At 37.3% G+C, this 17288-nt stretch overlaps 1 protein-coding gene across 1 annotated transcript in view; it reads left to right on the forward strand.

The window, feature by feature from the left end:
- Positions 1 to 17288, forward strand: part of CSMD3 (CUB and Sushi multiple domains 3) — a 602810-nt gene that overhangs the window by 410338 nt on the left and 175184 nt on the right. The window contains exons 29-31 of the mRNA XM_071553967.1: positions 4130 to 4268; positions 6342 to 6529; positions 15095 to 15289. Of these exons, the coding sequence (XP_071410068.1) occupies positions 4130 to 4268; positions 6342 to 6529; positions 15095 to 15289 (522 nt within the window). The remainder of the gene's footprint in view (positions 1 to 4129; positions 4269 to 6341; positions 6530 to 15094; positions 15290 to 17288) is intronic.

Raw genomic sequence — 17288 nt, forward strand, 5'->3', positions numbered from 1 at the left:
GGATTGTTATATTGGTTCAGTCTTAGGTTTTATGTCCAATACTTGTAAAAAGTAGATGTTTTTTAAACTCTGTTTTCCGAGCTAGTCTGTCCTCAGGTAAAAAGAAGGTTATTGCACTTAATAATAATTTTCCATACATTAAATTCAGAAAATTATGGATTCTGAAGCACACAAAAATTTCATTAAAGCACACAGAGAAAAGAAGATCTATGAAAAACAACTTTGAAGAAGATATTAAAGTTAACATTCTCAACTTACTATCTAATGAACTAAAAATTAAAATATTCTGAAACTGATGTATCTGAAGAAAATTCTATCTGGGAAATATTCTACAAAGTTGAAGATGATTTTCTGTTTGTTTGTTTATTTTACTGCTGTTAGTGGCATAGCTTGAAATAAAATACATTTTGGCTGGCTAGCTTCACATATTTTCCATTTATTTCCCGGAGAGACTTTTTGACTATCAGCTAGACCTTGAGGCAGTTTAAATGAAAGAATCAGTTTCACAGTAAACTGAAAAACTAACTACTAATGTGTTTAGAGAAAGAATAAGCACATTAAAAAGAAGCTACTAATATGAAAATATTTTATCAATGAGCTAACAGAGAACTAAATTAAAGGCATCAGGAAAGTACTATGAATGCAGACATGGGCAGAAAACAACCTGGAACAAGGACATAGCAGATTAATTTCTTTGTATCATCATATGCCAGTTCAAAGTACCTCAAAAATATAATGAGACTCATACAGTTAATGGTCATTTTGATGAAGGTTGATTACAGCAAATGACCTAAATATCCTCTTTGGTCTCTTTATGCTTTCATTTTGGAGACCTGCAGATAGTGGAACCTGAACCATTAAAGTTCTTAACAGGAAGAGTGTACAGGGTTTTAGCGAAGTACAGTAGTTCCAGCTGATGAGCAACCTTTACATTCCATTCAACATCACAGTTCCTCTTTTTGCATTAACTTTTATTTCAATAAGAGAGAAGGTTACACTGACCTCTTTTACAGTTAATGGAAATATATTTTTGTAATAATTTCATTTTACTTATTTTGGAATTGTGACAAAAGCATATTAAATTACAGATGATCCTATTTTGAAACAATACCAATTTTAATTTTTTGAAGAAAGGTAAATGCAATTATTATACTTCTTGTAAAAATAAGTAAATATTTCATACTAAATGAAACTTCTGCAGTCCATTCCCTTGTAGCCAATGAAATTTTCTCTAGCCACTGAAAACACCTGAGAAAATGTTATTAGGATAAAAATTGTATTTGACATTGTTAAGGAAAGCAAAACAAATTGTACTAGCCTTGGAAAACATATTTTATGCATTTGCTAGTACTATTGACTTATGATAGTTTTGTGTTCCTAGAGCAAGTTGTTGTAAATTCATACCACTTTTAATACAAAAAATATAAGTGAAGATTCTATTTTTCTTTTCTTTGTTTGAGTTAATTTCTCTATTCATTACTCCCTTTTAATATATATATATATATATATATATATATATATATATATATATATATATAAAACCCCAAAAAACTATGTAACTATAGTCATGGACTGTGGCTGTGGATACATTAATCTACTTAAGTCTTCTACTTACACTACTTGAATTCATAAATGACTTCTGATTTAATTCATAGAATCACAGAATCATAGAATGGTTTGGGTTGGGTTGGGCCATATAATTCCCACGCTCCTACTATGGGCAGGGGCACCTTCCATTAGACCAGATTGCTCAAACCCCATCCAGCCTGACTTTGAACACTTCTAGGGATGGAGTATCCACAACTTCTTTGGACAAACTGTTCCATTGATCAACCCCCTCCAGATAAGAATTTCTTCCTAAAATCTGATCTAAACCTACCTTTCAGTTTAAAACCCTTCTCTCTTGTCCTATCACTTCATGACCTTGTCAAAAGTACCTCTCCAGCTCTCTTTTATGCCCCCTTTCAGCACTGGAAGACTGCTGTAAGTTCTCCTGGAGCCTTTTCTTCTCCAGGTGGAACAATCTCATGTCTCTCAGTCTGTCTTCATAGGAGGGGTGTTCTATCCCCTCTCATCATCCCTCCTCTGGACTCGCTCCAAGAAGTCAATGTCCTTCTTGTACTGGGGACCCCAGTGGTGTATGCAGAATTTCTCATGACATTAGGAAATACTGTGTTTATTTCCCACTAGGTTGAATAATACTGTACATATAATCTTGATCTGTAGAGATCATCTTGAGTGTCATCACTCAGTGCATACAGGACAGCTGCAGGATCAGGATGTAAAGCCTCATTCCATAGCCTCAAGCTTTACTGGTAGTTTTATTTAAGACTCCAAGAGGTCCCACACGGACTTTTGTAAAGGATTTTAGTTTTTTCATACCTTGAATTGAAAAAAAAGAAAAAGCTATGCACTTATTCTCAAGACACCTCTTTTAAATTTAGTAAGAAAAAAGGTAACCTTTTTGGCAAAAGGGTTTTACAAGAGTAACATACAACAAAAGGGAGGATTCCACAAGAGTACTCAGCAAACACCAACCACCAGTTTAGTGAAATACAACCCATTGGTTTTAGGTTACTTACAAGAGAAAGAGAGAGAGAAATAGAGAGAGAGAGAAAAAGAGAGGGAAAGAGAGAGAGAAAGAGAGAGAGAGAAAGAGACTAAAATGAAACTTGTATATCTACCACTGGCAATCACATGATACCAGGTCCCAGCAGAGAAGGCAAAGATGGATTCCTTGTGAGCCTCTATTTGTATGCCCTGGCAACTGTGGTCACACCTCTCAGATGGGGCATCTGGTTCACATACCACTTAGTGCCCTCCCTGCTGAAGTGAGGTGTGCCATAGCCAATCAGATGCTCCAGGGGGTGTGGTGTGGGCAGGCTACCAGCCACACAGCCCCTGGACCATGTGCAGTCCATGAACTCAGCCACATTGACTGCAGACCTTACAATGCACCTCCTAATACTGAAGGCCTTGGCCCCCTCTCCCCCCACCACTCCACACACACAGACAAGACAGCTGATTTGCCCCAACAATCAAACAACCAAGTGAGACACAGATCTTTTCTCTCACACAGGCCCAGACAGCATTGTTTTAGGAAAGGCAGGTCCTGAATGACTAACATGATCTCCTTGTAGGACAAGGACACCTGCTCAGGGAATATTGATTACCCAGAGTTTAGAAAATATTTTGATACCATTTCCCACGGCATTCTAATGGACAAAATAACTGTTCATGGGCTAGGCAGGTGAGCTCTTCACTGGGTGAACTGCTTGGTGAGGCTCAGAGAGTCATGATTAGTGGAGTTATATCCAGGTGGTTGACAGTCACTAGTGGTGTTCCCCAGGGCTCAGTACTGTGGCCAGTCCTGTTTAACATGTTTATTGACAATATGGATGAGGGGACAAAGTGCACCCTCAGTAAGTTAACAGATAACACAAAGCTGTCGAGGAGTTTTGATCTGTTGAAAGGTAGGAAGGCACTGCAGAGGGGTCTGAACATGCTGTATCAATGGACCAAGGCCAATGGTGTGAGATTTGATAAAATAGAGTTCTGGGTCCTGCATTTTGGTCACAACAACCCCATGCACCACTACAGGCTAGGGGAAGAGTGGCTGGAAAGGTGGCTGATGAAAAAGGACCCAGGGGTGCTGATCAACATGAGCCAGGAATGTGCCCAGGGGCCAAGAAGGCCAAGGGCATACTGGCTTATATCAGAAACAGTGTGGCCAGCAGTGCAGGGGCAGTGATCGTCCCCCTGTACTGGTCACCGATGATGATGCATCTGTGTTCAGTTCTGGGCCCCCCACTACAAAAAGGACATTGAGATGCATGTCCAAAAAAGGGCCCCAAAGCTGATGAAGGGTCTAGATAACAAGACTTATGAATAATAGCGAGCAAATAAAATTACCCAGAGTCCAAAAATAAGTGTTTCACTTAGTAGTATTACTTTAGGTCTAAGGAAAAATGTGAATTTTTGTTTGTTTCTATTACATCTTTGTAAATACTTCACTGGGTTTTTTTTGTTTAACTCTTGGAGAACATAAAATGTCAGTGAACAGATTGCTGTTACTTGCTTCTTTGTTTCTTATCTTCTTTCCTCAAATTCAATTTATTTTTATTTACAGCTCCCTGTGGAGGAAACCTGACTGGCTCATCAGGTTTTATACTTTCACCAAACTTCCCTCATCCTTATCCCCACAGCAGAGATTGTGACTGGACTATCACTGTAAATAATGATTATGTTATATCATTAGCATTTATCAGGTAACTGCTACTTGTTCATAATTTTTAAAGTCATGTTTATAACTTTATCACTGGCAGTTGTTCAGAGCTTTTTAGAGTAACATGTATACTTAATATAACTATCAAAAAGATTAGTAATTGTTATCTTTGTTAACAGTCACAACAAATATGTCAGGGTACTCAATGCGCATACAGGTGGAGCTTGGTAACTCATTGTTCCTGTTTACTTAAAAGCATTCTGTTTACACTGGCTAATGTTGTAGTGGATGGTGCTCAATATACTAAGATTCAATTCCTGAGAAGGCAGCATAGAGTAACTCACTGAACTGCCTGCAGCCCATGATGCTCTTTAATGATGAAACCTATTGATTCAACATATTTTGTATCAGACACTTGCTATATAGGCAAAATTTCAAACTCTGTCTTTAAATATAATTTTATTACTCCTTATCATTTCAAGATTCTTCAACAAAATAATTCCCGATGTTCTGGTTATTAGATAGATTTTTTCTAGATTTTTCTTTAATCACAATACAAGACTAATTTGACCCTAATAGAATACACAGAGGGGTTTTGCTGTTGGCCTTATATGTGACACATGATGGAAATTAATATTTCTATTACATGTGCAAAATATGCATCCCACCTGGGGCATATGTCACAGAAAAGGTGAAAATGGTACTTGTGATGTCCCATCAAAAATAAAGTTTTTCTTATGCTGGATGTTTTATAATAGTGCCTTCATTGTTCTGATTAGTGCTTATGTCATGACTTCTTTATTGAGGTAGATCATATAGTTTTCTGTTCTTGGTGCTCAGTAGTATGTATATGTATATATAGTATAAGTACAAGTTTTGGAATTCATTCTAGGGAAATTAATCTCTCAATTATATATACATAACTAACAATTTAATGTTGATGATTTCAGAATGTGAGTTGCTAACTTTCTATAGTACAGCAGCACTTGTTTGTTTATTTGGCTAACTATAATGAGCTCAGGATATTTAAGAGTATTCTGCTCTTTATATTGCATATGAGATATAAGAGATGACTCATCTTAGAATAAAACATTTTTTTCAATTTAAATTGATTATAAAAAATCGTTTCTTGCTCTCAGAGTTATGTGAAGATCATCTCCTGGCAGTGTGAAAGTGTTTCAGTTTGACTGGAGTCTGTGTATACTCTGAAGCTGACTGCATTCTATCATAAAGAATTTCTGCACAGGGGTCCAATAGAGCTTCACTGTTTATTTTTCTAAAGTTTCAGAAATATGTTATTAATTTATTTTTATGCCAAAGACGTCTTTGATTTTTTGATTTTCATATTTTGTAGATTTTAGGAACACAGTAGATGTAGCACTGTAGATTTTTAGTGGGTTAATATTTAGCAACTTAAGTATAAGGTCTTTTTATCTCTACCCCTGCTCCAGTACAGGCAGCTCAGATCTGCCAGCTGTTTAGTCTCTTTCTCAAGGTACAAGATTGGAGGATATCAGAGGGAAACATAAGCATGAAGCAGAGTGACCCGGAGCACTGGAAAGCGTCCAAAAGACCTTTATGTGCTGAAAAAGAGGAGATGGATGAAGACAGAGGGTCTCGACGACCCCAGCCTCAAATCTGGGGGAGTTGGGGACTGGGAGGGGACAGAGGTGGAACTGGACATGTGTAAAGTAGTGATTGGATAGATTATATTATAAAAGCCATGGAAATCAAAGCTTACACCTGTGCGTGTCTATGTATTCCTGGATGAGCTGGATTGCTCATTAATGTAACTACCCCTTATCTCCTACTAAAAACTTGGCTTGGAGTCTTTTTTACAGACTTTTAAGGCAACAGTTTGTATTTAAAAATCTGTCTTTTTGTTCTGGTTAGCAGCAAAATATTTTTTCTAAGGAGGAAACAAAAAATATAGTATCTCTATTTTCTAATAAATCACTTTTATAAACCTTTTTTTTTTCTGACAGTGGAAGGTTTGTTTTCCTTTCATGAAAATAGTGAAAGTAAACTTCAAATTTAAGCTAAGAAGAGTGAAAGTGTTAGGCAAAGCATATTCTAGCTAAAATTTCACTCTCTTTTTATTTTTTCTTTCCTCCAGCTTCAGTATAGAACCAAATTATGATTTTCTTTATATCCATGACGGGCCAGACAGTAATAGCCCACTGATTGGGAGCTTTCAAGATAGCAAGCTACCAGAGAGGATAGAAAGCAGTTCAAATACCATGCATCTGGCTTTTCGAAGTGATGGATCTGTTAGTTTTACTGGATTCCATCTAGAGTACAAAGGTAAGTAAAACTTTTTTCTTACCTATTTTAACAAAATCAGCTCATGAGTCCAAAATTTAATCTGTTTGAATTTCACCTAGTTTTCTGCCTGGTAATGTTTTTGTTTTGTCTAAGATTATGATAATATATATAATCTGTTCATACAAATATGAATAGTGGCCAGCCATAGTGGCTGAGGGAGCTCTGGTTGTTTAGTGTGGAGAAAAGGAGAGAGACCTTACCTTTCTACAACTATCTGAGAGAAGGTTGTAGCAATGTGAGGACTGGCCTTTTCTCCCAAGTAACAAACAGTGGAACAAGAGGAAATGGCGTCAAGTTGCATCAGAGGAGGTTTAGATTGAATCTTAGGAAAAATTGCTTCACAGGAGGGGTTGTCAATCATTGGAACAGACTGCCAGGAAAGTGATAGAGTCACCATCCCGGGAAGTATTTCAAAGATGTGCAAATGTGGTACTTAGAGACATGGTTTGTTGTGGATTAGTATGTTATAGGTTTACAGTTGAGCTGAATAATCTTAAAGGTCTTTCCCAGGCTAAATGATTCTATGATTCTCTTCTACTATTCTATAACATGGGTGGAAAATCAGCTTGTTTGATGAGCTGAGACTCTTGGCTAGTATTGATTTGGATTAATAATGCAGGCCCTATCCTCTTTGTTCACAAACATGTATGATGGGTAAGAGCAAATTTTTGGGCAACAGAAGTTTGGAGAGAAACGTCAGTGCTATTCAAAGGGATCTTATGATGTCGTAAAGTCAGGCTGACAGGAGCCTTTAACAAAGTGTTCACGTGTTCTGGTTTTGGCTGAGTTAAAGTTAGTTTTCTTCCTAACAACTGGTATAGTGATGTATTTTGGTTTAGGATGAGTATAATGTGGATACACTGATGTTTTATTTACCACTGATCAGTACTTACACTAAGTCAAAGACTTCTGAGCTTCTCATGCTGCTTTGCCATTGAGGAGTCTGGGGAAGCACAAGAAGTTGGGAAGGGACACAGCCAGGACTGCTTACCCCAGCTGTCCAAAGGGGTGTTCCATACCATATGGTGTCATGCTCAGCATGCAAACTAAAGGAAAAGCTGGCCTGGGAGACAATGTTTAGGAACTGTCTAGGCATCAGTCAGTTGGTGGTGAGTAATTGTTTTTCACTTAAATAACTTGTTTTCCTGGTGTTTTATTTATCTCTTCTTTTTTTTTTTTTCCCATTTTTATTTTGATTACAATTTATTATTATTTCTATTGTTATTTCTATTAGGGATTGAGTTGACTGCAGGTCTGACCAGACCATGTTAAAACAAATTTGTTTTAAGCATTCATTGTATTAACTTAATAGTCACGGATCACAATGTTGATTTATTTCGATTCAGAGTTGTTGTGCTTGTTCTGAGAGTTGTGTTACGTATGTATATGTATGGCCAGACATTGCAAACAAAGATTTGGGAAGGGGTCTCCCCACTGCCCTTCCAGCCTGCGCAGTGGATTTTTTAGGTGAGGCACAGCGTGCACAGAACTGCCCCCACCGTTTAAGTCCTAAGGTCCATTTGCCATGGCTGTATGAGCTTGGACAGTGACAGTGAAGTCCTCCGGACTGTCACAGCACCCAATACTAACCGGGGCTGACCCTGCTTAGCATCTGAGATCTGACGGGGTCGAATGGCAGGGAGGCATTTAACTGGCAGGGGACAGTCAGCACTGAGACTCGAACTCAGGTCCTTAGGATTCAGAGTCCAGAGTGCTCTACTTTACACCACGGGACTGCCCTTGTGTTATGTAAAAAACTTACTTTCTCTATATGTTCTTTTTTTGTTACCTCTGGGGGCTGGATGAAGGATATCACTGTGTAACACTGGCTTATGATATGATGAAATATTTACTGTTTGTGAAACTAATCTGGTATTTTTACTCATCATTGTTGTCATCTCCATACTTAGAGAACTGTCTCTTGAAAACCACTAACAATCACACTTAGTTTTGAGAAGAAGAATCAAAATGTTGATCCACAAATGGGGGAGGGGATTCCTCCACAATAATCACGTTACTCTTTATCAGATTTAAGAAAGGGAACTTTAATCAGAAAATGGATATAAGAAAGATAACTGTTCTTAACTGCTATATATATTTATATGTGTAGGTATAGATATAACTGTAAACAGACCAGAACAAACTGCTTTCCCAAGACAAGAAAAACGAAACACAACAACCCCCAAATCAGCAGGTTTCCTCCTGGAGAAAAGTTATACTTATGGGCAATGTCTGTGTCACAACCTGACAAGCTGCAGGGTGAGCTCCCAGTCTCTCCAACAAGACAGATGAGCGGTGAGCACTCAGATGAATTCTGTCTCTCCCTCTGTGTCCCTTGTCGTAAACGAAGAAGGAAAGCTGGAAAACGGAGAACCGCAGTGTGTCCCAGAAAGCAGCTGCGACTTCTCTCTCCTGGGTCGCTGCTGCAGCCAGGGCGGGCTGGTCACGACACTGCAGGCGGCGGTGGGACTGGAGCGGAGACTGGGACCCCAGTGCCGAAACCAGGAGCAATAGCAGTGGCAGGGGAAAAAAACTGGCTTACTCCATGGTAGCAGTAAGGAGCAGCAGCAACAGCTTCTCTCCCACAGCAGCACACACACCACCAGAGCCGTGTGTAGTCCCCAAGAACAAAAGAGACAGTCCAAGCCCCACCACATCTTTCCCCCGTCTCCCTCACCCAAAATGATCAAGAAGGAATTGGTAGTAATTAACTACTTCTTTTGTTTTGGCATGGGGAGTTACTGGCGGGGAGAGAATTTGCATCAAAACTACAACACAAACCCTTTACCTTTTCTGCTCAGAGAGCCAATATATCGGGCAGATAGGATGAAACACTTCCCCTACTCTTTCACATTTCCTTTCTCCTTTGCCTTCCCCTTCTCCTCCAGCCTAGTTTCAATAGGGGTTGAGAATTCTGAATATCCTTGAGGTGTTCAAGCCAGCACATTCATATTGCTGTCTCCTCAACGTGGCTCAGGTTTTGCTTAAGATTAAATAATTATTTAGGAATACTGCTCAGAGATCTGCCCTGAGGGTGGATAGGTATGAGCAGCAGTGCACATGGGATAGTATGGGCAAGTTCCAAGGACAGTGGACACCTCCAATGTTTTGATTCTTCATCCCTGAACAAGTGCAAATTTCTGAAAAAACTAGTAAAATATATGGGAAAAGTATCCTGTCATACTGACAATTCCAGAAAGACACAAATAATTGCAATGTGCTGGAACCTGGTCCAGGTCTAACAAGCCCAGTTCAACATAATTCCCTGTCCTCAAGTGGAAGAGGTCTCTGGATCTGATGACAAAACAACAGGCACTGTACCTACTCCAGCTTCCAAGATAAGCCTTACAGCTGAACCAGATGAGCAACTTGTGCTGGCATGAGTTACTTCTATTCAAAGAGAAATATTGGATGCAAAAGTCACTTGTTTGGCAAGGAAAGAACCTCCTAATAAAAAAGGAAAGGAGGAAGAAACGGATGAAGAGGGCTAGTGAAGCTAGGCCATCACAAAAAGAGGAAGAGGAAGAAGTAGAACTCATAAATGAGCTGGTGACAACCTGGTCAGCCAACTGTTACTTGGCTGCTCCAGTGCTGAGTTAACAGGGCCAGTAGCCTGGAATTGGAGGGTAGGGAAGCCAAGCAGCAAGGATCTCTTTCTCAGGAAGGGAGCATTGACAAAATGTTTAGAAAAGCGGCATGTCCTAGTTACAGCAGCCGGGACCAGTTTATTACTGTGTGAGTGCAACCCAAACTGTGTATTCTACACCCTCAATGTAATTTCTTATGAACTGTTAGTAATGGATTGTTGGAAGCAGTTGCCCAGGGCACAGCTGACCCCTCAGACTCCAAGCTGGGTGTTAAAGGACATTATGAGATAGAAGGGTGTTCCTATCTTCACACCAATGACTCAGATGTGATAACTCCCTTCTGAGGAGTCATTAGCACCTTCATACCCAGCCCAAGGGATCATCTCTGCTAATGGGCCATCAAGGATTCCAAAAGTATCCCATGACTGACAAAGTAAATCACCCTTTGTGAAATTCCTTGCCCTGGGGGAGGTACTTGCTGGACATTCCCATCTGAATGTAAGCATATATAATTTTGGGTTTGAGGGACTTCTGGTACCATTCATCTGATCCAGAGGAGGGCCAGAACCTTCACAGGGCTGCGACTGCCACTCCTGAGAGCATTGGAACCATCATCCTCACCAACAGGTTTTCCTTTCCTTTTACTTTGGACTCAGGGGGACTACATGGGGCTCAGCACAGGGGCTAACAAACACCATTCTGTTGTGCCCCAAGGTGCTGGGTTATACATCTGGGCTTTGTGTGTTTTAAACTAATTTTTTCTCTGTATCATTGCATTTATTGTAACTTTTTTATTAAATTGGAATGCTGGCTTGTAATCTTGTTTTGAGTTGGCTTCATCTATCCTGCCGGTTTACCTTTAAACCAGCACAGGGCACAATCCCCCAGCCTCTGAAAGTGACTCCTGTCAGGCATGAGGGAAAGGTATCCCTTCAACGAAGATGTTATATGCCATTTAGGCAAATGGACCACCAAGAAGAAAGGTATTTAGTACTTGAAGGAATTAACCACACTGCAGGTGATTTAGGATGACCTGGATAATGAGCAGATATCCAAAGACAGATCAAGTCCAGTACACGTGACCCATGTGGTGTAACTTTTTACAGAACACACCATACGCCAACTCGTTGACAGTGAAGACCTGGAAAGACAGGGAGGGACAAATACTGAGCAAAATGGAAGTGGAGAGAACATGAGAAAGTGGGATGGAATACCTACCTCAATCCTAGAGATTGTATGTGAGTAGCAGGGATTAAAATCACAAAAGGGGTTCTTCCAGAAAAATGGCTGCAGGACAGGGAAAAGAATCAGAAGAGTAAAAGTGAGAAATCTGGTGGGTTGAGATAAAGACAGTTTAATATGGAAAGAAAGAGCCCTGAACATAAGGAGAGCAAAATAGGAATTTGTTCACCACTTCCCATGGGCAGGCAGGTGTTCAGTTAATCCCAGGAAAGCAGAGCTACATGGCGTATAATGATGACTTGGGAAGACAAATGCCATAACTTCAAATGTTGCCCCTTTCTCTTCTCCCACCAGATTTATATGCTGGACATAACATCATATGGTAGGGAACCCATATCAAGTGGGTCATACCATGTGACCCAAGTTTGGCCATTTAGGGTCAGCTGGGTTTGCTTCAACTACCTAATAATGGGGTATTGAAAAGACAGCCAAAGGTTCCTGAGGTAGCGATAGAAAGAGCTAATGGACACAAGTTGAAATAAGAGAAATTTTAATTCCATATTAAGAAAAGATGAATTACTCTGATGTTTGTCAAATATTGGAACTGCTTGCCCTGCAATGTTGTCATCTAAATCCTTTCAAATCATAACTGAACTATAAAAAGGGCTAAGTGGCCTAATCAAATTGGCCCTGATTTGCATTGGGTTTGTACTATGTTTCTTTCAACCCAAATTATTCTGATTTGATGAACTTGTTCATATAAGTTGTAATGGATGCATTTGAGTCCTACATGTACAATAAGTCTATTTTAAGTGACAGTAGTCCTCAAGTTAATGCTTCATAGGTGGGAGCTGTATTTTTCAGTTCCAAATCTCAGACTGACCCATATCCCAGGTCTGGTCTGTAATCATGTTTCTGGTAGGGTTTTGTTCTTCCCGTTCCCTCTCCCCCATTCATTTCTATGTTATAATGGAGGAAAAGGTTATTAGTTCTAATAAGTGCTCTGGAGAATAATTATGCAATGTCTGCTGTAGTTAGGTATGTCTGTAATCTCTCTAAGAAGCTTATTATGGCTTTATGCTCTTTGAGACTTAGGTATGGAGCAGTAAGTCAAGTTCTGGACAAGGCACATGCTTTCTTGGCTTTCAGTATTGTTTTCTATGCACTAGATACTAGTTTTCTGGAGAATTTTGGCATCATTACCATATGTTATTCAACAGAGACTTCCTTATTGAACTTGAGATTGAAGCAGCATATATAACTGTTTTCAGACTGTTTCAGAAGCCTTAGTTGATCTGGTGGTGTTCCAATGTTATCAGAAAAGTCAATACTGTTCATCTTGAAGCTTGTTGCAAAAATTTATTATGGGCAAAACTGATACACAGTATGCACAGCCAGGAGTGTAATGTTACCGTAGTTCAAATCTGAACTGCCCAATAAAGAAAAATACTTGTATTCCCTGCATAATTGTTACAACAATTATTATTAAAATGCTACTGCAGAAAACATGCATTCTGGCTTTTTCTCTGATCCTTTGCTAAACCTGTTTCTGTTACTTATGTGTTTTTAGCTTTATAATTCTGCTATTCCTGGGGAAAAAAGTGAAAGGGCTGCAGTGGTCATCAGTCTTGGGTTCCTCAGTTGGAGCAACATGACATTGATGGTGAAGGACTTGTACTCCTGTCTCCTACAAGCACTTATAAATTTGCTAATGCAGTCTTCTTATTTTCTCTTTTCTTCACTGGTTTTCAATCAGACCTAGTGAATCATTTTGCCACATTTGACTTAGTTCTTCATATATTGTAGTGTACTCTACTGACTTTCTTTTTACAAGTTCACTTAGCAGCTCCTTCAGATTTGCAAAATAGTTTTAAGGTGCTAAGTATTTCAGGCTTTATTTTCCAGAGTAGTTATTAAGAAACTGTATTTCTATAGTGTTTAGTCAGCAACTTCAGGAGTCTGTCACAACTATAAGTTTGGGGAAAAGAAAATTACAGGGTTGTACTTTTTCTCTAGAGATAATTCGTGCTGTGACAGATCATGTCTTTCCTCAATTTTTGATTTATGCACCAGACATAATAGATTATTTTTTCTCTCTTTATCTTTTCATGTTGTACTAATAACTACTTTATCCAAGGATCTCGTAAGTTATGAAACATTTTGAATTATTTTTTTCATAAACTTAAGAATTATGATCTCTCAACATCACTTTTGAATCAATACAGATATATCAATATTGCTTCAATATAAAGGAAAAATAATGTTTTATTGATACTGTTAAAATTTTAGTTATAATCCTAAATTATTTTTTAATTTATTTTTTAAATTTGATAAGTTGGACTTGAATGAATTTTCAATTTGTCCTAAGACCTGCCAGGCTTCTCAAGCGAAAGTGTGGTTGGCTTACCTAATAATTATTGATATCTGTGTGCTATCCTACAGACTTTCTAGTAAATTGCATCTTTTAAATCTTCATTGTCCATCCAGATTTTTGATTGAGTGTTAAAACGTTTTAGATACCATACTGCAACTACCTAAAGGAATCAGTGTGAATATTTAATGCCTTTTCTTAATGATTAATGATGAGATATGACTATTACTTGTTATGGTATTGTTTTACATATGAGAAGCCTGCTCTGTAGATTATATATGCAAATCCTAAAAAACTGTTAACCATATTAGGATATCTTCATGCTCTTTTGTAAGATGTAAAGTTGAAATTTCAAGAGAATTATTCTATTTCTCCATCTTCAAATGTAAATGCTATGTAATTATTTCTCCCTTTTCAGAAATCCTAGAACATAAACATGGCTTTAAGGGATCTACTTAGTTCATTGGCTTAGCTCTAGCAGTGGCCATTAGCTTATATGTGACCAAACTACATACAAGTAAAATAAAGAATATATTTATTGATTATCTGTAATTTTTCAGAAACTTCAGCTTAAGTACTGCCAGAATAAGATAAAGTGACTTTTTATTCAAAGCTCTTGAAAAGCCTTCCAGGAACTTCAGAGTTCACATAGTCATTTGGTAACCATACCTGCCTGTAGCAGAGAGTTCCACAGGGCAAATATACCTGGAAAATAAACACTTCTTTTGAGGTATTAGAAAGCTGGCACTGATCTTGCAGAAAATGAAGAAGTGTTCCCTATCGATCCTCTCCAATACACTTAAATGTTAAAGAAGAACATTTGAAATTTCTATCTTCTGTTTGATAAAACATAATACTCCACTCTTTATCCTGTACTGCAAAAAAGCATCTACGTCATTCCAGTTTCTACCTTATATATTCACTGTTCTTTTTCTTTAATGAAAATTAAAGAAAATATTTAGAGTTTATTAATTTTGAAGAAATTCTTGTTTGCATACTTATTTTGTAACAAGCTACTCATATTGATTTCCTTCATTTACGTTTTCCCACCACAGTTTTTAAAATTAAGATGTGTCTTATCTGCTGGAAGAATGTCCATAGATCTACATTCATCTAATTAAATAACTACATCACTGATCACAATAAATTTTCAGGAAAAAAAATAAAATTCTGTAATGGAGTGCTATATCTGGAAAAAATACAGAAGATATAGTTTTGGTTATTATGCAGTAATTTGTTCGGTCTTTAAAAAGGAGACAGAACATTCAATGTAGAAGGAGTGGCTTCTTAAAGAAAACTCAGGGTCTACAGGGTGTTCAAAGAAGACCTTGAGAGAACTGCAAAAAAACATTTGTAGCATTTAGATTATATTCAGAATGATATTTACACTTCTTTCCTTTACAGCAAAACTTCGTGAGTCTTGCTTTGATCCTGGAAATATAATGAATGGAACTAGACTTGGAATGGATTACAAGTTGGGTTCCACTGTCACATATTACTGCGATGCAGGTTATGTTCTTCAAGGATATTCTACACTAACATGTATCATGGGAGATGATGGAAGACCTGGATGGAACAGAGCCTTGCCCAGTTGTCATGGTAAGAACAGTTTTTCATTTATTTCAGTTGCTGTTATTACTCTTGTTTAGTCATATGGAAGAAACATGAAAAATTAGAAGTGATTTTAATAACATTCTCTTTCAAGAAAAAGACCTTTTCAATATTATATGTAATAAGATATATATGTAATAACTCAGGAAACTATTTATCTATTTAAACATTGGATAAATAGTGCTATATGTTATTATTGTGAATAGAGGGTTCCTAATATTGTCATTCTCTATGCTGACAGGTATTCTTGAAATAATTAACAGCAGAGTATATATATTTATACCATATATATGTATTTAAATACAGAATTAAGTACACTTTGGATGTCACAAATTACCTTTGTTTCTTTTTTTTATTACTGGTTATGAAACCTCATAGATGAAATATTTTGTATATACAACATTATGTCACTTAAGTTGTTGGACATGTGGTCTGTAGAAAAATTAAGCCTTGAAATGAATGAAAGACCAAATTATTCAACATTTCATGGATATGAAGAACTCCACTCATTTCAGAAATGTCCTGACTTCAGTTATATTACCATTGACTGTCTCAAGCATCAGCATTTTCAGATTTAAACTCTAAGAAAAGATTAATTTTTTTATTTTACTGATATCTTAACAGAAATACCCTCTTCAAGCTTTTCACTTTGTGAAGTCATGAATTCTGTGAGATTAAGTGCAAAAGCTCTCCCATGTATGCAGATATTAATAACAGAAAAATGCCAAATTACAAAATTTGTTTGCTCCATAAGTTAAAATAAAATCCAATTAAGCAGTTCCTTTCAGTTCCTATTTTATAATTTGAAGACAACATCCCCTGTTAAATCCATTTCCAATTTGAATAAATATATTTTTTAAATAGAATATGGATTTTCTTTATTGTGTATTTTAAATTTCTATTGCAAGCTGGTGGAGTACCAGCAAAGCAGAAAAAAAAATATAAACAATCAAATCTAAAGAATACACAGTATTATAAGCATTTGAAGAAGTTCAGTATTTTCTTGTCCACCAAAATCTTCATAGTACTGAATTCCAAAATTCAATGGCATTGAATTGGAACATTGGCTCTAGCAAATGTTTGGAAGTGCATTCAAACTTGTAGGCTGTGTGCAATGAAGTCAAAAGTGTTTTCGTCATTTTAAAATGAGATATGAAAGTTGTTTCCTAGAGAGAAGTTGGTGAGGAAGGTTGCATGTAAGATGGAAAAGGTTCCTTTATTTTTTTTGAAGGTCTTACAGGAAATGAAAGATAAAGAATTTATCAATACAATAATTGTATCTATTAGTATCACTTGTAATCTACTTAGCAGTCTTTCATTGCTATCTATTTTAACATTCACTAAAGGGAGAATGCTTTGGTTGGAAGCACTGCCATTGTAATTAAAGGGAAAAAATATTATCATAAAAGGAGTAGTGGATATCTGTCACTGGTTCTAAATGAACCATTTGCTTTCCTGAATGCAAAAGGCCTTATTTCAAAGATTAAAAACTCCACACTGCTTTGATATGATGTCACAGAATAGCCTCCACAAAATAAAAAAGGCATTAGCTTTGCAATTTTCACTTGTTTTCCTTACATTGCTTTTTCCTCCAGTTGAGTTGATGGAGGTTTGTATTTACATTGCTGCGATATATCACAGTATATTTTGAAGACATAGTCAATGCTTTCCACTTCTATGAGATTTATCCCAAGAAAAACAGAACTTTTATATAGCTGTGAGAAAGATATCAGTTGATTAGCTTTCAGTTACATGGACCTGATAGAAATAGTTTGAGAGCTGAATTTTGCTCTTGACCACCAGTCTAACCTACACAATAAAATTAGCATAGTAGAAATCAGATTCCTCCATTTCGCTAGTTGTGTTTTTGAAACTCCATTGAAACTGATAATGTTATAATGAAATGTGCTATAGAATACCACCTTAGCAAGTGTGGCTGTTAAATGTATTTATTTATCTAGGTTCTTCTTTTAAATTCTTTTGAGCC

The sequence above is a fragment of the Pithys albifrons genome, chromosome 4 (assembly GCF_047495875.1).
Source record: "Pithys albifrons albifrons isolate INPA30051 chromosome 4, PitAlb_v1, whole genome shotgun sequence".
Lineage (NCBI taxonomy): Eukaryota > Metazoa > Chordata > Aves > Passeriformes > Thamnophilidae > Pithys > Pithys albifrons.